Here is a 25,683-nt window from a genome sequence, read left to right on the forward strand (position 1 = left end):
TAAAGAGAAAGAAGAGCTGAAGATGTAGGAAGAGGAGAAGAGATTGAAGAGATGGATAGATTGGAGGGCAATGGTATAGTGGAAAGAGAAAATATAAGTGTCACGACACGCACACAAACAGGTAGATCCAATTGCAGTATGTTTTATTAGGATAATCCAAATCTCATGGTCAGCCAGGCAAAGGTCACAATCCAGGTATAGCAGTCCAGAAACAAGAACACATACACAACATCCGAAACACGAGAAACCAGGGAACCAGGAAAACTCAGGGTGACATTCAACAAGGACTCCGGTAACAATGACAGAACAACCGGGGTATTTATTACACAAGGAAATGACAATGCTAACGGGGAATTGGCTGAGTGCAATGATTGATAACCACGGACAGCTGAGTGCAATGAGCAGTGATGAAAACAGACAAGACTATGGGAAATGCAGTTCTAAAGTGGAGTGACGATAAGGGGAAGTGAGACCTCTAGTGGCCACCCAGGGATACACAGAAACAGACACTGTGACAATACCCCCCCTCTAAGGAGCAGCTTCCAGATGCTCCTCAGAACAAAATAACCAAAAAACAAAGGAGACCAGGAGGGAGGTGGGACTGGTGGAGGCAGAAACAGGGGGAGGGATGGCGGGCCAGGCCCGTGTAAGGGAACTGGGACCGGCAGTGATAGCTCCCCTGGTAGCCCAGGTGGCTCGGTCAGATCAGGGGGCCATGGTGGACCCGAAAGTTCAGGGGACCACGAGGGGACCAGGCAGTTCAGGTGGCCATTGGTGGACCCGAAAGTTCAGGGGACCACGAGGGGCCAGGCAGTTCAGGTGGCCACGGTGGATCAGTCCATTTCTCGTTGTGCAGACGGCCAGGGAGGAATTCGCCATTTGAGTGGGCCCGAACGGAACCTGCCAATCGGGGAGCCAGTAAGGAGCAGGCTGTGGCGATGGCCAGGTCACGGCATTGGGAACGGCATCGGGAACGGCCTCAGACAAGGGCACCGCCTCGGGAACCATCTCGGGCCCCGCATCGGCCTCCGGAACAGCATCGGGCACCGCCTCGGGAATGGCCTCAGGCACGGCATCGGTCAAGGACACCGCCTCGGGAACGACCTCGGCATCGGGCACCGCCTCGGGAACGGTCTCAGGAACGGCCTCGGGAATGGCCTCAGGAACGGCATTGGACAAGGACCCTGCCTCGGGAACGGCCTCGGCATCGGGCACCGCCTCGGGAACGGTCTCAGGAACGGCCTCAGGAACGGCATTGGACAAGGACACCGCCTCGGGAACGGCCTCGGGCACGACCTCGGGCTCCGCCTCGGGAACAGCCTCGGGCTCGACATCGGACAAGGGCCACCGCCTCGGGAACGACCTCGGCATCGGGCACCGCCTCGGGAAACGGTCTCAGGAACGGCCTCAGGAATGGCCTCAGGAACGGCATTGGACAAGGACCCCCGCCTCGGGAACGACCTCGGCATCGGGCACCGCCTCGGGGAATGGCCTCAGGAACGGCATCGGAAAGGACACCGCCTCGGGAACGGTCTCAGGAACGGCCTCAGGAATGGCCTCAGGAAACGGCGTTTGGACAAGGACCCCCCGCCTCGGGAACGACCTCGGCATCGGGCACCCGCCTCGGGAATGGCATCGGACAAGGACACCGCCTCGGGAACGACCTCGGCATCGGGCACCGCCTCGGGAATGGCCTCAGGAACGGCATCGGACAAGGACACCGCCTCGGGAACGGACCTCGGCATCGGGCACCGCCTCGGGAATGGTCTCGGCATCGGGCACCGCCTCGGGAACGGCCCTCGGGGAACGGCCTTGGACAAGGACACCGCCTCGGGAACGACCTCGGCCTGCGCATCTCGGCACCGCCTCGGCCTCCGGAACAGCATCGGGCACCGCTTCGGCATCGGGCACAGCCTCGGGCACCGCCTCGACCTGCGGAACAGCATCGGTCACCGCCTCGGCATCGGGAACAACATCGGGCACCGCCTCGACCTCCGCCTCGGTCTCGGGCATTACATCGGGAACCGTCTCTGGCACCGTCTCTGGCACCGCATCGGGCACTGCCTCGGCATCGGGCACCGCCTCGGCATCGGGCACCGCCTCGGGCACCGCCTCGGCAACGGGCACCGCCTCGGGCACCGCCTCGGGGCACCGCCTCGGCATCGGGCACCGCCTCGGCATCGGACATTGCATCGGGAACCGCCTCGGCCACCGCATCGGGCACCGCCTCGGCATCGGGCATCGGGGCCTCGGCATCGGACATAGCATCGGGGACCGCTCGGGCACCGCCCATCGGCATCGGGGCACCGCCTCGGGGCCACCGCCTCGGGCACCGCCTCGGCATCGGGCACCCGCCTCGGGCACGGCCTCGGCATCGGGGCACCGCCTCGGCATCGGGCACCGCATCGGGGCACCGCCTCGGCCATCGGGCATCGCCTCGGGCATCGGCATTGCATCGGGCACCGCCTCGGCATCGGGCATTGCATCGGGAACCCGCCTCGGCATCGGGCACCGCATCGGGAACCGCCTCGGGATCGGGCACCGCATCGGATCGGGAACCGCCTCGGGCATCGGGGCACCGCCTCGTCGGGGCACCGCCTCGGGCAAGGGACATTGCATCGGGAACCGCCTCGGGGGGGCCTCGGCATCGGGGACCGCCTCGGCATATCGGGCACGGCATCGGGCACCGCCTCGGCATCGGGCACCGCCTCGGCCACCGCATCGGGCACCGCCTCGGCATCGGGAACCGCCTCGGCATCGGGCACCGCATCGGGAACCGCCTCGGCATCGGGCACCGCCTGTGCATCGGCGCAACCGCCTCGGCATCGGACATTGCATCGGGAACCGCCTCGGGCACGGGCCTCGGCACCGCCTCGGCATCGGGCACCGCCACGGCATCGGGCACCGCCTCGGCATCGGGCACCGCCTCGGCATCGGGCACCGCCTCGGCCACCGCATCGGCATCGGGCCACCGCATCGGGAAACCGCCTCGGCATCGGGCACCCGCATCGGCATCGGACATTGCATCGGGAACCGCCTCGGCATCGGGCACCGCCATCGGGAACCGCCTCGGCATCGGGCACCGCATCGGGAACCGCCTCGGCATCGGGCACCGCATCGGCATCGGGCACCGCATCGGGCACCGCCTCGGCATCGGACATTGCATCGGGAACCGCCTCGGGCACCGCCCTCGGCATCGGGGACCGCCTCGGGCACCGCCCTCGGCATCGGGGACCGCCTCGGGCACCGCCTCGGCATCGGGCACCGATCGGGCACCGCCTCGGCATCGGGCAACTCGGCATCGGGCACCGCCTCGGCCACCGCATCGGGCACCGCCTCGGCATCGGGAACCGCCTCGGCATCGGGCAACCGCATCGGGAACCGCCTCGGCATCGGGCACCGCATCGGGAAAACCGCCTCGGCATCGGGCACCGCATCGGCAATCGGGCACCGCCTCGGCATCGGACATTGCATGGGGAACCGCCTCGGGCACTGCCTCGGCATCGGGGACCGCCTCGGGCACCGCCTCGGCATCGGGGACCGCCTCGGCATCGGGAACCCGCCTCGGCATCGGGCACCGCCTCGGCCTCGTGCATAGCATCGGGAACCGCTTCTGTCTCGGCCACCTTCTCGGCCATTGCATCGGGAACCGCCTCGGGCTCGGCATCGGGCACCGCCTCGGGAACGGCCTCGGCATCGGGCCACCGCCTCGGGAACCTTGGACACCTCCACCTGGACGACCGCGGGCCTGCTCGGGAACGTCCTCCTGGACGACGGCAGCGGCCTGCTCGGGAACGTCCTCCTGGACGGCAGCGGCCTGCTCGGGAACGTCCTCCTGGACGGCAGCGGCCTGCTCGGGAACGTCCTCCGGGCTTTGAGGAACGGCTGACGCCTGTCTCCTCCTCCTGCGGCCTCTATGATGACGTGCCGGTGGCTCCTTGACGGAAGACTCAGGCGTTGAGTCAAACCATCTTGTCTGCCAACACAGGTGTAGATTCGACCCTCCTGTGCAGTGGTGCTGGGCTGGTGGTTCATCTGCTGTGGTGCTGGGCTTGCCATCTTGTGCTGGGCTGGCGGCCATCTTGTGCTGTGGCGCTGGGCTGGGCGGCCATCTTGTGCTGTGGTGCTGAACTGGCGGCCATCTTGTGCTGTGGCGCCGGGCTGGCGGCCATCTTGTGCTGTGGCGCTGGGTTGGCGGCCATCTTGTGCTGTGGCGCTGGGCTGGCGGCCCTCTTCTCTGGGAGACACAGGTGGTGGTCCGAAGTATCCATTGAGCACGATGGCACAGGTAATGGGTAAACCCCCAAAAGTCTAGGATCTCCAGCCCCTTCATCTCCCATTGAGGTAAAGGGTCATCCAGACAGTTGTTTAAAAAAAGTCCTTCAGTGCTGCATCGTTTAAACCCATCCCGACCCGCCATGGTCCAAAACAATTGCGCCAGGCCACCCACCTCACTCCCACTTTGACGAAGGGTGGGTTAAGTTCCGGAATCTCCCCCTCCGTTCCTCCATGGTGGCTGGGGAAAAGCTTCGAAATCCAACACCGCTGGATCTATGAATGACGGAGTACTTCTGTCACGACACGCACACAAACAGGTAGATCCAATTGCAGTATGTTTTATTAGGATAATCCAAATCTCATGGTCAGCCAGGCAAAGGTCATCAATCCAGGTAAGCAGTCCAGAAACAAGAAAACATACACAACATCCGAAAAACACGAGAAACCAGGGAACCAGGAAAACACAGGGTGACATTTCAACAAGGACTCCGTGACAATGACAGAACAACCGGGGTATTTATACACAAGGAAATGACAATGCTAACGGGGAATTGGCTGAGTGCAATGATTGATAACCACGGACAGCTGAGTGCAATGAGCAGTGATGAAACAGACAAGACTATGGGAAATGCAGTTTCTAAAGTGGAGTGACGATAAGGGGAAGTGAGACCTCTAGTGGCCACCCAGGGAGACACAGAACAGACACCGTGACAATAAGAAGAGGTGGACAGGGAGGAAGAGGAGGCCAAGGTGTAAGAGGAGGGAGGAGAGGTAGAATGAGGGTAGGGTACACGCATGTTTCAAATGAAATCAGAGCCACACTTATTGACCATGGTCATAAATCATGGTCTCTCACTGAGAGAAGCTGGCCAGAGAGTTCAGCCCAATATAAACAGATCCACCGTGGCTTCAATTATCCATACATTTCAGAGGGAAAACCGGTAAGTAACTATCATTCTACTTTTACAATGAGAGTCCATGTAGTCTTGTTTGACACAGGTCTAGATCTCTACAGTAGATGTTCTTGCTTGTCCAAACCTTTTTCAGAATTGAAGTTAGAGAACATTCAGGTGGACAAACAAGACTTTTTTTTCAGTTGAACAAGAGCATGCCATTGTTGACATGGTGGTCCAGAACAACACCCTCTGCCTCAAAGAAATTCAGCAAAGAATAACACAGGACAATCAACTGTTCCACAATATCCACCAATGCAGTCTCTCCACAATTGACCGTGTTCTAAGAAGAAATGCTATCCGAATGAAGCAAGTATACAAAGTGCCCTTTGAGAGGAACTCAGAGTGAAGGAGTTGCAATTCCAGTTTAAGTATGTGCAACCCAATTACTACAATTTTACTGTCAACTCAAAGATATTTTTCCTGAATTAAGTATGTGTCCATAAACTTTTCCATGCTACTATGTGAAAAGATTTAGGCATATCTATGTATACTGCTGCTTCAAAGTGTGAACTCAAACTTCAGCAACAATTTCACAGTAGTATTGACTGCAATCAATGCCATTACTGTAAAACACAAATTTACTATTTTATCTTGTGTTCTTTTTACTCTAGAGAATCTTGGAGTTGGATAGCAGTGTAACTCTTTATGAGTACCTGTATATTGAGGAAGCAGGCTTGAATCTTAAAAAAAAAAAAAGAGAGGGAGAAATGTGATTCAGTCAATGTCCCTGGACAACGAGGAGGCAACATCACTCTCTGTGCAGCAATTTCTACAACTGGTGGTGTGGCACACAATGCTGTCTTGGGACCATACAACACAGCAAGGCTCCTACTTTTTTTTTTTTTTTTTTTTTTTTTTTTTTTTTTTTTTTTTTAAACCTCCTCAATGAAATCCCCTTTCTGCAGGGTGATCAGGAGCAAATGGTGTGGAATTTTGTAGTTGGGGGGACAATGTCCAATTCCACCATTCAGCACTAGTGCGAGAGTGGTTTGAGAATCACCCACAATTCAGGATGGTGTTTCTTCCACCATATTCTCCTTTCCTGAATCCAATTGAGGAATTCTTCTCTTGGAGATGGAAAGTACACGATTGCAACCCTTACAACCAAGTAAGTCTTCAAGCGATGGAAGAGGCCTGTGGAGATATTTGGGCACAAGCATGTCAAGGATGGATACAGCATTCAAGGGTTTTATTTTTTTTATTTTATTTTTTTTTTTCCACGATGCATGACTCGTGAAAATATTTTCTGTGATGTTGATGAAATTCTCTGGCCAGATGTAATTGAGAGGAATGATCAATAAAACAATTGATTCAATGAATGCAGTACATTTATCACTTTATTTTTATTTACCTATGTACTTATTTGCATTATATGTATTTTTGTGTGTGTGGGGTGACAAGTTATTGTTATACACCTGAACTCCTCATTAGAGAACTTAATGAAAAACATGTATTTTCATTTATTTCTTTGTGTATCTTCAGCTGAATTTGTTACAAAATCAACAGAGAACACACTTTTAGTTTTTTGATGTTAATATTGAATTTTAATAAATGCATTACTAGAATAAAATGCTGTGTTTCATTGTGCAGTGAATACTTAACAGTTTCGCCAGCATAAGAGTGTTTAATTTGCTGTGTTAACTGTTTTGAGAGCTGTTACCTGAGTTTGGAGAAATGTACCAAATCGATTGAAAAACTGTAATTCAACATCCTCTGCCAATTTGCATTACAATATTGGTAGTATCCTTATTTGCTATAGCAGTTTCTAAGTATTCTGACAAAAGACTTCTCTGCCTCCCCTAGACAGTCGTTCCTCAGTTCTGCACAAATACAGTACATACTTGGCTATAAATCAATTCAACAGTAATGAGTATGAGGGTGTACAACATGTACTACAGTATTTACTGTACACAGAATACTGAAAGTTATCTAATCTGAAGTAATGCCACTATATACTGTAATTATATTGTATGTGTAAGTAGTATTGAAACCTTGTAGATGAGCCTGTAGGCCAACTTCCCTCATGGTCGGTGCATGCAGAAGAACATGCTCAACTATAGTGCTTTGAATTTCATAAGGAACAAATTACCTTTGACCTAATCCCCTCCTATTCCTCTTTGTTTCCCACTACCAGGATTCATTTTCCAAAACTCATAATCACTTGTGCTCCTCTGCATATCATCCTAAGATTCTGACCTGTGTGTCATCAGTTTTGCTACTGAATGTTCACACGTGGATAAATGTGCACTGTCTGATTTCATTTTCTGATGCTTGAGTTAATTATATTGTGTGTTTGTGTTTTCTGAATGAGAACATGGTTAAACCTGTACAAAATGATGGCGTTTTTGTGTAGAGCTTTGCAGAAAACACTGAGCAAATTGGAACGTGTGTGCAAACAGATGAAATGTGATAAAAGTTTTGAGAAACGTGTCTTTGTTTCGAGAACTGTATGAATGGTTTGGAAAATTGGGCCAAATGTATCAGTTATAGTGTGTTAGCAATCGAGAAAAACTGTAAAAGTGACTTGATGCCACCTACTGGCGGTTTTAATTTCACATTTCATATTTAATATAATTTCAAATATCAGTATTTATCAACGTTTTATGTATCAAAACATTATTTATCTATTTGTAACTGCAGGTTAAAGCATTCCATGTCCCTCAGAGCTGCATTAAACAGTGGGTAAATATATATATTCCACTTCAGATGCAGCTTCTGTGTTTCCTCTGCATTGCAAAGATGAATTTTGTTGATACTGATTTCACTTTATTTTGTTTATTATTTTATTTAAAAAGAAAAATCTAACTAAATAAACTAAACGTGACATGCTCACAAAATATACTACATATACTCTATAAACACTATAATATGTTTTGTATAACTACAATAAATAATTATATTTATAACTCAATTTAAATGTTTGTTTGTTTTTTTACTATGTTTTGTATAACTACAATAAATAATTATATTTATAACTCAATTATGACAAATTATTGTCACATATATATATATGTGTGTGTGTGTGTGGGTGGGTGTGTGTGTGTGTGTGTGTGTGTGTATGTATGTGTGTGTGTGACCCTGGACCACAAAACCAGGCTTATATATATATATATATAGATTTTGTGAGCATGTCACATATTCCTAATCATGAATAATTTGAATTTGCATGACAACCTACAATTATTGAATTATGGCTTCCTTCATATCTTTAAGTAATCTCAGTCATTCTATGATTAAATATAAGAACAACAAGCCAGAATGTAATTGCTTTATAGTGATTTTACAAACTGACAAAAAAACAAAAACAAACCTAAAACAGTTAAACAGCCACATTCCATAGCAAGCACAGATAAACTACACAGATATTGAGCAACGTCTTTCTGACTATGTCCCATCTTTTTATCTGCCCATTTAGAGCACGTGTCTCCCTTCTATGAGGTCACTAACCCTCCATTAAATGACTCTGACACTAATAGACAACATGGATATGCATTCCAGAGCACCTAAACAAGATTAAATGTGAACACTTATAATACCAGTAAGCTCAGGCCAATCTCTGCAATATTTAGCTCGACATTGAGCTGCACAGCCTCAGTGCAAATTAACCTAATGTAAAGCGCCACACTCTCTTCCGCTCTCTCATGGACGGTGGTTTGGAAGCCACGCTTCAGTAGAACTTTGATAAAGCTCAGGACCAATCATAGACAAACACTGCAGTCAGTTACAGCTCGAGGAGTGTGGCAGGACTGTGTTTCATTCTTAAATCAAGCTTTTTCCTTCAGGCTAAAATCATGGGAAGAATTATTAGAGGTTGGGAGGATAGGTCTGCCATTGATTCTAGCTGGTACATATTCTCTGGCTTCAGATCTGAACTATTAATAAAAAAGCTTTTATAAAATAGATTTTTCTTTTTTCATTGTTTTTTTTTTTTTGCACTTACGAATACATTTGAGGTTTTTACCAATGTGCAAAATATTCTTTGATTTTGATGGAGGTGTGGGCGCAGCTATATATATGTATATATATATATGTGCCATAAAACTCCCTCAAAAACACTGGTGATCTGGAGCCCAGCAATCAGAGTCCAACCGTTCCGTGTGTTTGATGGCTGTCATTGATTCACTCTGCCACGGTTGGCTCAGGCCACCAAGGTTTCAGAGGTAACCGACTGTGCTGACAGCTTTTCTTCAAGACATTGGCCATCAACTTACCATCTCACCCCTCTTCTGCAACATCAAACACACCTTCCTAAAACACACGCACACACACAACTGAAACAACATCAAATGTCAATACCCCTGAGTGCCCTGCTGTTATCATGGCAGAGCTTAATTTATGGAGAACAACAGCTGCACTCAGACTTTAGTAAACTCATAGGAAAATAGGCAAACAGTTCAAATCACATGACAATTAAGCAATACGACATAAGCTAGAGTGATGTTTCCAATGTGTAATATTGATGTTATACTACTTACTTAATCCTTTTCGCTCCATGTGAGACATAAGGCCGCAATGTTGTTATACAAAGGTTCAGTAACAATAGTAGTGTCCTGTTTCCTAACATAAAGCTGATAAAGTTAACTTTTGTGCATAACCTAGATGCATATAATGCAATACATACTGGTCAAAAAAGTTTGTAATGATAAAAATGTTTTAAATGAAGTCTCTTATGCTCACCAAGGCTGCAATTATTTGGAAGTAATTATATGCAAATACATAAACATAAATATTGTGAAATATTATTACAATTTAAATGAAATGTTTTATGTTTTAATATATTTTAAAAACTATTTTATTCATGTGGTGGCAAAGCTGATATTTCAGCAGCAATGATCCTTCAGAAATCACTCTAATGTGGATTTGGAGCTCACTTATTATCAATTATTATTGTTGCTCAATTATTAATAATGGTTCTTATTCTTATCAATGTTGAGAAGAGTTTGTATTAATCAAGAGTTTTTGTTGTTGTTGTTTCAAGATTGAATAGAAAGGATGAAAAGAAAGTTCCACAAAAAATAATAATGGTCCTGTAGAATCATGTGACACTGTAATGGCTGCTAACAATTCAGCTTTGACATCACAGTAATAAATTACTTTTATATATATATATATATATATATATATATATATATATATATATATATATATATATATATATATATATATATATATATATAATGGCTATAAATATAAAGAGATATTTTAATTCATAATTTCACAATATTTCTGTTTTTACTGTAATTTTCCTTAAATGTGCTGTATGTAAGATTTTGACTCTACTAAAGCATAAAATAATAATATGTTTGCAGATATTTAAGAAACATGCTAAGTTAACCTACTTGTTTATCTGAAAAACAATGCTACAGTCAGTTATTCTCCTTTGAAAATGTGCGTTTCGGCCAATGTCGCTCTCTGTTTTGGTTTGTGAAACCCGTCCACTGCCAATTTACCCTATTGTATTTCGGCACCCCGGGTTGCCAGTTGGGGAAAACACAGCGAATTTAATTTCATTCATCGTCAAGTGCGCTCGTTCCTGTTTGTGTCGTCAATCTGGCAACCTGCTTGTGAGTCAAGTCTGAGGAGGAGGGGCCGGGTGAAAAAAAGCTCTCCAAAATTTTGAATTTGGACTGCAATACCTAGTTCAATCACTCGGTGTCAATCCTACATACAGCACCTTTATTTGAATTTGGTTTTCAATACCTAGTTACAATGCTACAGTCAGTTATTCTCCTTTGAAAATGTGCATTCTGGGCCGGTCTCTCTTTCATTTTCTTTGTTTCAGCATAAAGGCCTTATTACTGAACAACCAATCAGAATGCATATTCAAATAAACATCTTCAAAATGTGGCCGAAAAAAAGCACAAAAGGGTAGCCAAATGAAATTTAAAATTAGACTAAAACAACAGAACCATATGTACATTTGCTATGATGGGTTCACCTTCACATAGGTGAATGGATGTTACTTTTTTTTATAATCCTAGTGCTGTTGGACTGTATCAGCACTCTTTGAACATGGACCTCAGCCAGTCAAGACCAGAACTAACTGTTGTATAATATGTTAATCAAATTTCAAGAGCATACTATATGTGAAATAACAAATTACAGTCAAAACTTATAGTACATGATGTACTACATAAAACAGGGCTGTCAAGCTCAACTCCTGGGAGGCCAGAGCCCTGAAGAGTTTTGTTCCAACCCTACTCGAACACACATTCCATAGTTTTGGATCAGTTGTGTTTAATTAGGGTTGAATCTAAACTCTGCAGGGCTCCGGCCCTGAGTTTGACACCCTTAATAACATCCTGTCCGTGGATGGAGTTGCATGTGAAAGGCCTGCATAAGAGAGTCTGAAGGACTGCTGGGGCCAGGCCCAGACCTTTGCTGCCAGACGCGAGCTTTCCTCTTAGCAAAGGGAGGGTGAGCATATGCCCTGGGGCCGCCCAAAACCTGGAACATTAAAACTTGCCATGGTGGCTCAGCTCAGCCGTGAACCCTGAGCTAGTCTGGCAGCTTGGCTGCGAGGAAGGATCTGAAGCCTGGATGACTGGGCCTGCAGTCAGAGCCAGAGCTGGACTCACTGTCTTGCACTATGAACAGGTATCATCGATTACAAACAGAATGTCCAAATCTTCAGAATTTTGGAGTGGAGAGATTTGAACAGGGGCCACAGTGCAGATGATTTTAGCATGGGCACTATAGAAAATTAACTTCTTGATCTTTAACTTTTTTCTTAAAAAAAAAAATTTAGAAGGTTAAATTGTTGATCTTTAACTTTTTTCTTAAAAAAAAAAAATTATATATATACATATATATATATTGAATACCAAAGCAATGTTTTCCCAGCAAAGTTGAATGAACACAAAGGCTGAAAGGTCTAAACATTGTGCAGGGAAAGTGAGGGTGAGGGATGAATCCCTAGCACCAATTTCTCCTCTTGCCCAAATCTTCTCTCCTCCAGCACTCGCTAACTCACTCTTGACTGTGCTGTGGGAGCTGCAGAAGGACATCAGTGCACTTGTCTGAGGCAATGAAGCTTCCCCCCCCCTCTTCCTCTAGCTCTCTCTGCACAGCCCTCGCTGTGTTTTTGGCAGTCACAACTGACCATCATGTGCCGTGGTGCCAATTTTAGTGAAAACTGGCACATATGGCAGCTGAAGTGCCATATGCCATAACAGAATATTTTTGGCTGTTTCCTCCATTTGTATAGTCACTGGATCTGATATAAAAGTGGTTCATTATTAATTATTCCTTTTACCATTTTGTACCCCTTTAAAAGAACCATTTTATGTGCATTTAAGTGTGGCTCTGAGAGTTCATATAAATATTTGGTCTTTGGTCATTTACAAAGACATTAAAGGGGATGGGTTTGCGATTCTACCTGTGAGTCTTTTGTAAGCACTGCAAAAGAAAAAATCATGTGCATGATTATGAGAAAGACTACCTCTTTCCGCCTGTTTCCCTCTGCTCTACACACTCGGTTAACAAAACCGCTGTGTTGTCTTCCTCTTTACAGGGTTTAGACTCCTTCCTTTTCCTCTTCTGCCCTCCATAGGAAAGTCCATGTTAAGTCCATGTTAAGTCTTCAGAATGCTCAGTGTACTGCCCATTCTTTCTTTCTTTCTTTCTTTCTTTCTTTCTTTCTATTACATTTAATTTACACAGCCATTTATCTTGAAGAATATTTGCTTTAACTTTTGATAACCTAAATGCATTAAAATGTACATTGACTGACACTGCTGTAGAAATAAACAGTCAGGACTGAGCTTATATTGTAAAACAGTTTAAATATGTGTTCTCTTGCCAATATGACAATGCCACTGCAGATGTAAACATTAATCAAAACATTGATAAATATGAGCCTTATTCCTCCATCAGATGATCCCTATTGTTATCTTGACATGCCGTATATGCTGTCATCCTTAATCTTCTGCAAGAAAAGCAGCCCAACAGCTGAATTGCTAAATAAAAAACAGACCCTTGTTAATTTTAATTATACTCTGACTTGCATCTGTTTGGAATATGTTCATGTTTCTCTTTCTATCTGCTGGTAATAAAATCATATCATTCTAGGTTAGTATGCACGGTGTGTCTGAATGTCCAGAATAGAGTTGTTCTTAATCCTTTAGAAGCTTACAGTTCAAGATCACAATTTCTCTTTTCTCCTTCTTAAACAGGATTATTTTCTTACAATCAGACAGACTTTTAATACAAAAGAATATCTTAATCCCTGTTAATAATTAACAAAGTCTTTGTGTCAGAAGAAAAAAAAAACTTAAAATCAAGGTCATGTTGAGCTAACATCAAAGTACTACAATTAGCCTCTGTATGAGGATGCCACAGAGAAATCTGCTCTGTGTTGTACTTTACACTGAGAAGTCAGTTTGCCCCATAAAGCACTGCTATTAACAGGGGCTATATGTTTTAGGACAATAAAGTGTGTGGGGGGGGGTTAATTCTGTCCGCCGAACAGCCTCTGCCAGCCATAAACCTGCAGTCCATGAGCTAAGCAGATGGCTACCGATTGAGCAAGGAAAAAGAGTCCTCATCATGCTCAACATTCAAATTACTGTATGGGAAAGGTAAAATTATGGTAATTTGAAATGCATAATGTAAATTGCATTTAATATTTTATTATTGATGCAAAACATAAAAAAGTGATTATATGGGGGAAAAAAAGACATCTTAAAAAAAAACTTTGTTCACAGCAAAAAGAATATCTGAATTAGTTACACCTAATGCACTATAGATATTTGAGTTACTATTTTGTAATTTTCCATGAAGATCTAAATTGGGAAAGAATGGTGTAATCAGAACATTTTATTTCAATTTAGTCCTCTCTTTAAAAAATGCTAAATTAAATGTATAAAACCACTGTGAATTACATATTATTATATATTATCATAATTGAAGATAATACTTGTGATAAAAGATAACAGTCGTTGATATTTTGCAAGATATCTGTCTAGTTGATGGCCCTGAAAACCAGGGAGCTCTTCAGTTTGAAAAACTGTGTTCAGTGCTAATACTGATTCGTTAGAAATGCATTGAGATGATTTAAAGTACATTATACAGATTGTCTTTAATGCCTTGCCATATACAACAAAAGAGGATTGTTGTTGTTGTCCTCAACAAGACTATATGCAGCATTGCTGAAGAAGAGTGGATGTAGTTTTTGCACTACATTTATTTCAGTGTCTCAGTGTTTTCTTTTATTTTATTAGTTATTTATTTTATCTTATTTTATTATTTTATTTATTTATTTATTTATTTATTTTTTCATTTTGAACAACTTGATGTCATTTTACCTTTGCACTAAAGTAACCACAATCACCCACTTGTGATCAAGGAACCATAGCCCAAATTTTACAGTGGACTTTAATAATAATATATTTTATCTTGATTCTTTCAAGCACCTGACCAGCTTATACCTTCCCCTAACCCATTTACAAACTAAAATATTTTATTTATTAATGTCATTATCAATAATGGCACTATTACCTTTACAATTTTCATTTATATTGCAAAAACCTTCAAAACGGTCTTTATATGGCAGCAACTCAACATTTTTCTTCTGATAAGAGGTTACAAGACAGATGAATAAGTCATCTATTATCTATTACCCTTATCTATTATGACAGTTTATTGATCCTCTCTCAATCAAGCTGAGTTGGGTGGCATTCAAAATAATTAAGTACGACCGTGCCCCTGTGATCCCCTACAGAGAAATCTATTGATTTGTGTATTTATCAAACCTTCAAACTGGTTAATATTTAAAACATTTCGCCATATCGGTTAAAACAGCGGGTCTGTAGCGTACCGGCGCAATATGTTGAAGGAAGTTCTGGTGTGTGCACTTGGCTGGCTGAATACTCACTGCTGTCTCCCACAGATGTTAATACAGACATCACAATCCACTCGCGCTGAGGTCAGGTTAAGCACGCGGGCTCTCGTGCTTCTCTCCTCTAGAGATGGAGCGCCACAGAAGGTGTGCACGCGACAAGCCTCCGCGCTCATGAGCTGTATCTCAGGCTGCAGCAAAGCGAAAGAGCGCCCCGGATGCCGAGAAGTATCAATAGAGCAGTTTGCTAATAGTCAGTTGTCGAACCAGCCCTGAGAGAAAAAGTAGCTAATGATAATTATAATGCAAGCACATAATTTAGAAAGGAACATGCTGCAAGTGGCGACACGTTGTCTGTACAATCAAAAGTCCAAGCGAAAACAGGAATCGTCCGTGATTTTAAGGAAGCTGTGGGACATAGATAACCTAATGAACAGTAGACTAATTTATTGTCACAAGGAGAAACTTTTTGTTGTCCATTTATTTATTGACACGTTAATAATATACAGGTCTCAAAAGCAGTCATGAACAAACAAAATTATTTCCCTAACCTTCTTTAAAAAGTTATTTTATAAGAAAAAAAGAAAAAATCAATTTTTTAATTGGTTAGTCACCTTATGTTTTCAAATACAATAATGCATTTTAATCTATTTTAAAAGACAGTACATGTAATTTTACTGTAAAATACACTTGTATTCTATTTTGCTGTATGGAGACTAGTTGTATTTCAAAGCGAAACGTATATTTATATAGTAACACACAGTTAAAATTTTCTTATTAATTGGAAGGGGCATTCCCAAAATTCACTGCTCAAACCGTCACATTTGTTTGGATTTTATTCGAAAAGTTACTGGAGTTTAAGTGTTTTTTGTTGCATTGTATGTTGTTTAGTTGATGTTTACTACTCACGAGTCACGTGTGTTCCCCTTATGTTTGTGTGGGTAATACTGGGCTCTGTCTTTGTTATTATTGGTCACTGTAGAAGTCACCATGTGACCTTCCATTGCGCCACCTCACCTGTGTTATTATCAGTACATGTAGGCTAACAGTAACAAAAGGATAGCCCACATATGTTGATATAATGACATATGTAGTTATGAACTGTAAAATATACAGTCATCCCGTAATGCATGCAACATCGCCCCTGTTTTTTACAGTAAAGGTCTGCAACCACACAACGTGCAGTTTTTGACCATAAATGCAACAACACTGTGCAGAATACAATCAAAAATAGCATAAGCATCATCTTTTGAATATTATTACAACGTTAAAATGAATTGAAATGAAAAACCCCCAAATAAGTGAAAGTTCTATTTAAACTATAACATTTGAAATATGCTGCCAATTTGCATCTGTTTTAGTGATTGCAGTGCACTTTACAGTGTTTCAGCATAGACACCTCGCATCTACTAGCTAACTGTCGGCGACCGAGGAGTTAAAGGGAGGAGACGAAGCGTGTCACGCCTCATTGGGCAGATTATGTGCAGCAAACAAAAAGTGTGTATGTGGGTGCCACTCAGCCAGTGTATCGGCCCCATCTGCACGCCTCTCTGCGCTCGCGAATCATAAGACGGTCGGCAACACTGTCACTTTCAACAGACGGGGAAATGTACTGACTGCACGGACTTCATCGGAGCCGCTGAATGCATACTTGAAGATATACTGACGGCAATTGTGAAATTTTGTGGATTATTTTATCCTAGTACCATGGTGAGTAATGACAATTTTGCAATAACATCAGCCGGAGGCTAGTAATATGGGGCTGTATGCAGTGCCCAAACAGCATCCTCGCAACCATGCAAAGCTCGCAGATGGTAGGCGAGAGTCATTGAATCAGGAAAACTGGCTACACATCATAAAGTCATAAAGTTAGAATAACAACAAGACCTCAGATTTAAAAAAAGCGCAATAAATTTTAGCCTGAAGCAGGAGGTCAATCGGTTCGTCTCCTCTATTTTAGAAATGCGCATTTATTCATGGGTCTATTATAGTATTTAGTTGAAATGCATATTCATTGGGTCCTTTGTGTGATTCTCAGGAGTGAGACTGCGACCCCACAGCTACAAAAGGAGAGGATCGTGAAAGGATTAAGGGCAAAATTCACACTAAGGCTTTTATGGATGAAGGGAACTTGAAGCATTTGTGTCTTGATAATAGCCTACCATCGAGAGCCGGACGTGTCCATTTGAAATAGCCTAGCATCCTCATCATAATTAAATAGTCATTTAAACGCTTTGCAGAATAAAATATTTTTTCATATTTTCACAATTTCAACCTATTTTGTATTAGGCGCGTCAGTGTCTTATACTTTATTCGAGCAAGAAATACGAAGTAGCCTAAAAATAAATAAATAAATAAATAAACCGGTCTGCTTAATACCGCAGCCTGTTGAAAAACTGTAAACGAATTTGTAAATTTAATAGCCTATGTTTTTAATAAACGTCTCTTGCAAAATTGAACACAATTCGAGCTGCCTTTTACCTTAAGCTACACAACTATCTGCAGTAACAACATTTCCATCCACTCTTGTCGTTATATAGAAATAATTTTCACAGGATTTTTCTTTTTGACCTCATCAGAAAGCTGGGTAATCAAGTGAAATCCCAGCAATATGTCCCAGCCATACCACTGTTATTATCTGTTAAAACTATAATAAAACTATTTAAAAACATACATTAACAATATGGAATATATATGAAATATTTCCCCATTGTTTTTAAATGCTACTAAAAACGTTCTTGTGTTTAACAAGTTACACGACTAAACTCAAATTTGCGTGTAACAAAATAGCTACGAGAGATTCAGCTCATTTGTAAATGTGCATTAGGGGTTTGGGGAAGAAAAAATAATTAACTCCGCGTGCTGCCTTAATTAAAGTCTCAAAAGGAAAGTGGTGGATTATGGTAATAAGGAGACATACGTTCATTCTTTTAGAATGGAGCTAAAGGTTAGCTGACGTGAAATCAGTGACTTTGACAGTGTTACTGAATCCATTCGATATGGTCCCCGATTGTAAAATAGACCGAACGGTCTCATAAAGGCAGATATTCATCGCTGTCAAAAGCATGTAAAATATTTCCGACAAGTGGAAGATAAATCTGAAAATACGCATTGAGAGTTACTAATGTAATACTGCCACAGTCACGCTTTGAAATCGAATTAATGCGTTGTAAGAAATAACATTCTATTCTTCGATTACTTTCTCTCCTTTTATTAATTTACAGAATTAATAAAAAAATTGTTTCTTCATGTTTATATTTTATAATATAGATTATAGCTTAAATAGCATACAGCATCAAAAATAATAATAGGCTACTATAAAATGTCAACAATAAGCCTAATTTATCAATCGAACAGAAATAGCTTTAAAAAAAAAAAAATCAATGCCACGGGCCTAAATGTAAAGTAGACTCCGTACATGGAGATTGTATTAAATTCACTTAGAACTCCAAATCAGAACTGGGAAAATGTTTTAAATATTTACATACTTTTTATAATTGAGAAATAGTGATTTGGTTTTTATTATTATTATTGTTTATTATTATTATTATTTTACAGCAAATGATGGAGGAATCCAGTTCGCAGCGACTGTGCTGGGATGGCGACGCGAAAGCGATGCAGCAGTGTTTAACGGATATATTTACCAGCGTCTACACCACCTGTGACATTCCGGAAAATGCCATTTTTGGCCCATGTGTTCTGAGTCACACTTCACTGTATGACAGCATCGCCTTTATCGCTCTCAAGTCCACAGACAAACGAACGGCGCCTTACATATTCAGGGTATGGTGATGCTTTATTTCATTTCCAACAAGTCCAGTGTTTGAAATGTGTATTTATTTCAAACATATAAGCCTAGGTTGGCTAACTGCAGTATTTTTTTTAATACAAAAATGTTAAACTGTGGTAGAGGAATTTTATTCTTTGAAATTAATTACTGATACTTAGTTGCTGACAGCTCTAAGGTTTCAGCTTAATGTTTGAAGTAGATGTTCTGACCGCTTTACTGGTGCTGGTTTCAGGTGGACACGTCAGCTGCCAACAGTTCCTCAGAAGGCCTGATGTGGCTGAGGCTGGTTCAGTCGGCGAGAGACAGAGATGAACAGAACCTAGAGGCCTATGTGAAGAACGGCCAGCTTTTCTACAGATCACTGAGGAGAATAGAGAAGGATGAAGAGCTGCTGGTGTGGTATGGCAAGGATCTCGTTGAGCTCCTGCTGCTGAGCTCAGGCAGAAATCAAGCCAAAAGTAAAGGTACACTTTGAAGATCAACACATGATCAAAATAGAAGTTGTTTGTGTTTAAATACTCAGTAAATATAGTTTGATGTGTTTGCATAATATTGATTTATCAAAGATTTTTAAAAAACGTATACACATGAAAAAAGTTGTACAGTCCATAATTTATATGTGTAAATTAATATCTGACAGAAATTTTGTAAAATTATGTTTTAATAAAATTACAGATTATCATATCATTATGTACCTGCTGAAGGACATTATTTCTAATATATCTCTTTTCTTTTCTCTTCCCCCCACCAATTATGTGTTGCAGGAACATCGCCCTTTTTGTGCCCAGACTGTAGCCAGCGCTTCCAGTTTGAATTTCCCTTTTTGGCTCATCTAAGATTCCGCTGTACAAAGAGACTACAAAGCATGGCCAGCCCAGAGGAGGAGGCCACTGACGCAAGTGACCAGGCTAGTCTACCTCCTGCCAGATCCAGTCCCAAACTGGGCCGATCTGATGGCTTCTCCAATCCACAGGAAGGAAAGCCATCCACAGACTTCCATAATCTAGCCAGGGATTTGGAGAATAACAGAACCAGTCCGCCGAGCGACAAAGAGGCCGAGATCCTGAGCGAAAATTCTGGAAAGCGCAAGTTCTCTGACATGGAGGACAGCAGGAACAGTGGATTATCTCAGCCTCCCAAGTCCAAAGAGGAGTTGGCCAACTCGGCACAGCAGTACCGTGGAGCGTATGGTCTGGACGAGAGCAGGCGGGCTTTCTCACCCTCTGTTTCAGAGTCGACGGAAACCAAGAGGAGCGCCTTCACAGAGGTCAAGAAGTCACCTCAGAGCTTGAAGCACAGCAGTAAAAACTCCAGCTCCAACTCGGAGAACAAGGAGGCTGGTCGGCCCAACAGCAACCCGGCTGAAAAGCACCTCAACATCAGACAGGTTCTCAGTGAGACTCAGCCCCCACAGTCCCGAATGGAGACCTCGTCAATTGGCAGCGCTTTCACTTCGGTGCCCCAGCAGGGTGGTGGAGGCTCGGAGAGAAAGAGTGCCTTTAGCCAGCCGTCTCGCACCTTCTCACAGCTATCACCTCTTGTCATGGCACCCAAGCTTCTGCCAGCAGTGGACTGCCATCCTGCGGTGGGCGACACTGTCTCTTCCAATAGACTCTACCAGGCAGACCACCTCGCCGCAAAGCTCCAAGGCTCAGAACTAGGCAGCAACTGTCCTGTGCCGGGTGGCATTGCAAAACAGAACCCTTTCCTATACACCACAGCCTTCTGGCCCAAGACCTCAGGCCCCATCCAGCTGCAAATGCCCTCTGCTCTCACGCTTCTGCCCCCTTCTTTTACTTCACTTTGTCTGCCTGCCCAGAACTGGTGTGCCAAATGCAACGCCTCCTTCCGCATGACCTCTGACCTGGTCTACCACATGCGCTCGCACCACAAAAAGGAGTATGCCATGGAACCTCTTGTTAAAAGAAGGAGAGAAGAAAAGTTAAAGTGTCCAATCTGTAATGAGTCTTTCAGGGAGCGGCACCACCTTTCACGGCACATGACCTCTCACAACTGAATTTTTGAGGATTTATTTGTTTTTCTTTCTTTCCTTCCTCCTTTCTTTTTTCTTGCATTTTTTTTATCAAAAGGGAATAAGGTTAATCTGGAGGAGTAATGCCAACGCGTTTGCTCTCATTTTCAAAAGACATTACTGTTTGAATGGTTTGATTTCTTCAAAAGTCATGTTTTGTGTATGAAGATGCATTTTGACTAAAAAACCTAAAATATATTTATTATATGAAGCACTTATTTGAAAAAAGTGGACAATAATAATGTAAGTGTACCTTGGATTTTGTATATATTAATGTATAATGTATATAAATCAATTAAGATGCAGATCATTTCATTGAGAGTTATTCAATGACATGTTATGTCTATATGCATAAGGATACTTAACATTGGGAACATGATGTTGAAGTGTATTTAAGAGTGCATGTAAATTATAGTTATTGGTATAATATGCAGTCTATTCAAAACAATGTAAATACCTGTTTTGTTTGAATACAAAGTGTAATATTTTGTGTCTGTGAGAAATAGATTCAGTGTTTCTTCCTTTTGCTGAAATTTACTATTTGATAGTTTATCTAATCATGTTGAATGCTTTGACAATAAAATAGCTTTATTTTCACCCGACTGTGTGATTAATTATGCCTGCCTGACTATAAAATGACAAGAAATTAAACGTTAACAACATACATGTGTAATCTAACCCTCTTAATAGAGGATTGCATAGCGATGCTTGGTACTGTATTTACAGTTATGGGTAGTTTCCTTTTAAACAAGAGCCATAATTCATACAAAAACTCTTATACCATCGCGTATACGCTCATGTCCTGGTTTAGGCTGCTACAGTTTCAACACTCATACTGTATTTCTTGGGTAAATCAGCGGCAATACAATATGTCTATATCATTCTAAAATGTAAAATTCATCGACTGTAATACGTTCGACACTCATCATTTTGTGGGGAAATGCACACACACAAACACACACACACACACACACACACACAAAACAACAGCAAAAGACATGTGTCTAATAAATAAATACATAAAGAAAGATGTATACCAAAAGGTATAAATTAAACTCATTTACTATAGTTAATTATAATACTAACAGCAACAACATTGATCATAATATTATTATTTTAAAACAAGTAACATTTCCACTACAATTTATTCTCCTCAAGGGAAAACCAAGCACTGAATTAAATCTGAAATAGCGAATCGCCTCCAAGAATCACGATCTCCACTGTGGTAAAGTCCATTTTAATTTTTAAGACAATAAAAATAGCAAACAAGTTAAATAAAGAAATAAACGAAAGACGGATGCTATATTAAACATGCGCTCTTTATTTTCAAAAGTCTTGCTGTAGTGTCACAATAACATACATTAAATGTGTGAATCGTTTCGTTTAATTCAGTGTTTGTGTTATTATAATCCTGTAAAATGCGTGCTTCAGAAAATTAAGATAAAAGCAAATGCTACTTGACACCATTGCCATGTAAAGGTAAAACAGATTTAATAAACTACTGAAAAATTAACCCGGTTTAACAAATGCAATGAAACAACATCCTTTAATGTTGCGGAAAGGCTAAGTGTAAATTTACATTGGCCGAATGTATAAAAGAAAAAACACAAACGCACTCTCATAATTAAAATTAAATAATCTCCATTTAGAAATGTATTACATATTTATCATATGGGCCACAATTATAACGATAAAATATTAGTATTACCACCTTAGCATTGTCGATATATACCTGTCACAATCAACTGTTATTTACAATTATTGTTTTTCCTTATTAGACAATAAAACACAATGTGATTGTTTTCTTAGCTTTATATTACATTTATATGTCTTTTTCAAATAGAAATTAATATCAGAACTTATGGCTCTTGAAACCAAAGGGCCGAGAGGAAGCAATAAAGCTGTAAAAATAGCTCAACAGTGACACCAAGCTTCTATTATGAGAAATTCAACCAAATCAAGATTTTTTTAAACGAATTGTGATTGCCTTTTATTGCAGAGCCTTAGACTGCCACCTAATGGTCGACAGAGGAGTCAACAAATCCAAAGTTCAACCAGCTCCAAATCATTTACTTATTTTAATTATATAATAACTAAATGTAAAATAACAACAACAAAAAACATTGTTAAAATAATGTAGTTATATTAATTAGTTACTTTATTTTAATTATGGATATATAAAATAAAAAGGTATTTTCTGTGTAAGGGGGAAATAATAAATACTATTTGAAGGAGCTGAACTTTGGTTCAGTGTGACATCAATTTAATAAGTTGACCTAAAAATAAAACCTTATACACAATCATAAAAATCGATCAAAGAATTCAATCAAGAATATTTGGTAATGGGCTGGGAGATGATGATAGTCACTAATACTTACTGAAGATATTTATTGCATGACCCATGTTTTGTGACTGGAGTCATCCATCCTTTCATAAGCTCTAGTTACATTTGTCACGGTATCACTCAGCACCTCTCGGCCAGGCTCAGTTTATACCCTGCTCACATGTGACTAATGTGGTCACCCTTGGCTAACCTAGCTGGCCAGCTTCTCATACTTTACGCGTGATTGTGTCCTATGGTGAACTGCTCTTCCATGCATCTGTCTCTTCCCTTCATCTTCCTGTTGTTCTGTAACATCTTGGCAATGGGGCCCTTGCATCAAAATAGATCTGAGTGAAACACACCGAACTCAAACTTCATCTTCGTGTTCAAACAGCATGTTTATGAGCGAGCATGAAATCCGAGATCACGACGAGAATGAGAAAACAAGATGCATGATTTATAACTGACAATTTATGATTTACAACAAGACAAACACTGCAATATTACAGTAATATTAATGTCACCAAGAAAGCTAAATTGACAATTGTTTATATATATATATATATATAATTATTATTGAAATATTGCAATGTTTATAATAAATAATTTATCCATGCACATCATTATTTTTTAAATAATGTTCCCTTGTAATTGTTAATAAAAAATTAACTCTCCCCCTTCCTTCCCATCTAGCAGCAATCTGTCACCTAATAGATATGAGATCGCAGCAATTTTGCAAACAACAATCCAAATGATTCCCAGTGGACACATTGGGCCTACATTTTTTCTCTTTTGAGATGCTGTTTCACTAAGATACTATTCACAATAGTAGGGATGAAAAGACAACAGCAAGATCCGACATGCCAACTTTAATATTTTATTAAATGAGTCAGTGGTTTGATATGAGAGATGAAAGTTCATGAGTGGTCTGATACTCAGCATAGCAATGGACAACAGTGAATATTCTGAACATTAGACGACTGAATGCCACAATGGACAAATCAGAGTCACATATTGCAGAATGCAGTGTAATCAACATCAATAATATATGTGTTTATTTGAACCTCTAAATTGTCTTGAACAGTTTGTTATTCACCTTGTTTATTCTGTGGATTAGCTATGATTGTGTCATTGCCTACCATTGGTTGCATCTATCTATATGAAAAACAGGCTGCTTAAGTTATTTTAAAGCACCACACATTCAATCTTCCTCCGCGCTGACATGGACAAATTTACACTTAGCGTACACTTCAATGACGAACAGATCTGCTTTATAGACATGTTTTTGCACTCAGCATGCTCTCTGTCTTCCTCAACTGTTTGTACCTGTCTTCTGTGCGTCTGCCTTGCAAATTCTAAGCATTGCTGAGAGTAATAGACAGATCTGAGAGCAGGCAAGTACTTAAGCTGCACCTGTCTCTCCTCTTCAAACTTCTGTCCTTCATGGGTCATACACAAAATCTTCAAGTAAAGAGAAACAGATTCTTAATTGATTTTAGGCCTCTTCTGCTGACTCTCTTTTCTTGCTTATAAGGTATACCTTAAATATATTTTTTCTAGGGTATTTTAACCAACAATCATATATCAAACCCATTTTTTTGTTTTTAAGGGATAGTTCACTCAAAAATGAAAATTCATAAAAAATAACTTACACTCATGTTGTTCCAAACCTATATGACTTTATGTGGAACACACAAGAAGATATTTTAAAAAGGCTTTTTTTTCTCTCTCTCCTTTATTTATTGTAGGACCACACTTTTACTTTCTGGACAAAAACTGTTTAAACATTCTTTAAAATATCTTCTTTTGTCTTCCACAGAAGAAAGATAGTTAACAACGTATGCAAATGACAGCATTTTCATATTTGGGTGAACTATCCATTTAAGTGGTTTCTTCCTACGATAAAAAAATAAAAATAAAATAAATAAATAAATAAAAGAAATTAAAAGTAATATTGTGAATTTTTAATGACTGATACACTGTTTTTTAGTGAATGGATTTCTCGTGTAGCTGTATCTTTGATGCTTATGGATCCACTTTTTTTTTAGAAGTAGATTTATCTTTTGCATGCATAGGAAATCAAAGCAAAGTGCTTGTTCACATTCCATAGTTACAGTTATACTGAGTACGCAGGTGTCAGTAGCTCAGCCACTAACAATGTCAAACACAGCTGTTGTTCGCTCTGCTAATGCTATGGGGTGAACTGCAATTGAACATAAATTATGCAACCGCATAAAAGATGTACCAGTCATTCATGCACCGTTGATACAGACACCAGCACCATTGCTGTTGCTGGGTCATGCAAGGCTATGATTTATATGTCATCAACAGGAACAAGCTGTATGCTTTACTAAGGCAGAGTACAGGTCACACATTTTATCTTGACTACCAGCAGGTTTGTTGTTGTTTCTTGCTCTGGGTCATTTGTCACAGTGCACAGGGTGCTGCTCTCAAAGAGAGGCTGCT

At 41.7% G+C, this 25,683-nt stretch overlaps 1 protein-coding gene across 2 annotated transcripts; it reads left to right on the forward strand.

The window, feature by feature from the left end:
- Positions 1-16,547: 16,547 nt before the first annotated feature.
- LOC109062728 (PR domain zinc finger protein 8-like) lies at positions 16,548-21,491 on the forward strand. Of its 2 annotated transcripts, none has more exons than XM_042756574.1 (4): positions 16,548-16,782; positions 17,111-18,855; positions 19,095-19,326; positions 19,627-21,491. In XM_042756574.1, the coding sequence occupies exons 2-4, from the start codon at positions 18,634-18,636 to the stop codon at positions 20,877-20,879; spliced, it is 1,707 nt and encodes a 568-aa protein (XP_042612508.1). In that variant the 5' UTR covers positions 16,548-16,782; positions 17,111-18,633; the 3' UTR covers positions 20,880-21,491. The 2 variants fall into 2 exon arrangements, with proteins under 2 accessions (XP_042612508.1, XP_042612507.1); XM_042756573.1 differs by having other exon boundaries at positions 16,568-16,782; positions 18,631-18,855.
- The last annotated feature ends 4,192 nt before the right edge of the window (positions 21,492-25,683 follow it).

Source organism: Cyprinus carpio, chromosome A5 (assembly GCF_018340385.1).
Source record: "Cyprinus carpio isolate SPL01 chromosome A5, ASM1834038v1, whole genome shotgun sequence".
NCBI classification, from domain to species: domain Eukaryota; kingdom Metazoa; phylum Chordata; class Actinopteri; order Cypriniformes; family Cyprinidae; genus Cyprinus; species Cyprinus carpio.

What these genes read in the sequence shown, in the direction of transcription:
- LOC109062728 (XM_042756573.1), top strand. An exon ending in CGGCGCCTTACATATTCAGG is followed by an intron (nt 18,856 to 19,094) that starts GTATGGTGATGC and finishes TGCTGGTTTCAG; the next exon opens with GTGGACACGTCAGCTGCCAA. An exon ending in AAATCAAGCCAAAAGTAAAG is followed by an intron (nt 19,327 to 19,626) that starts GTACACTTTGAA and finishes TATGTGTTGCAG; the next exon opens with GAACATCGCCCTTTTTGTGC.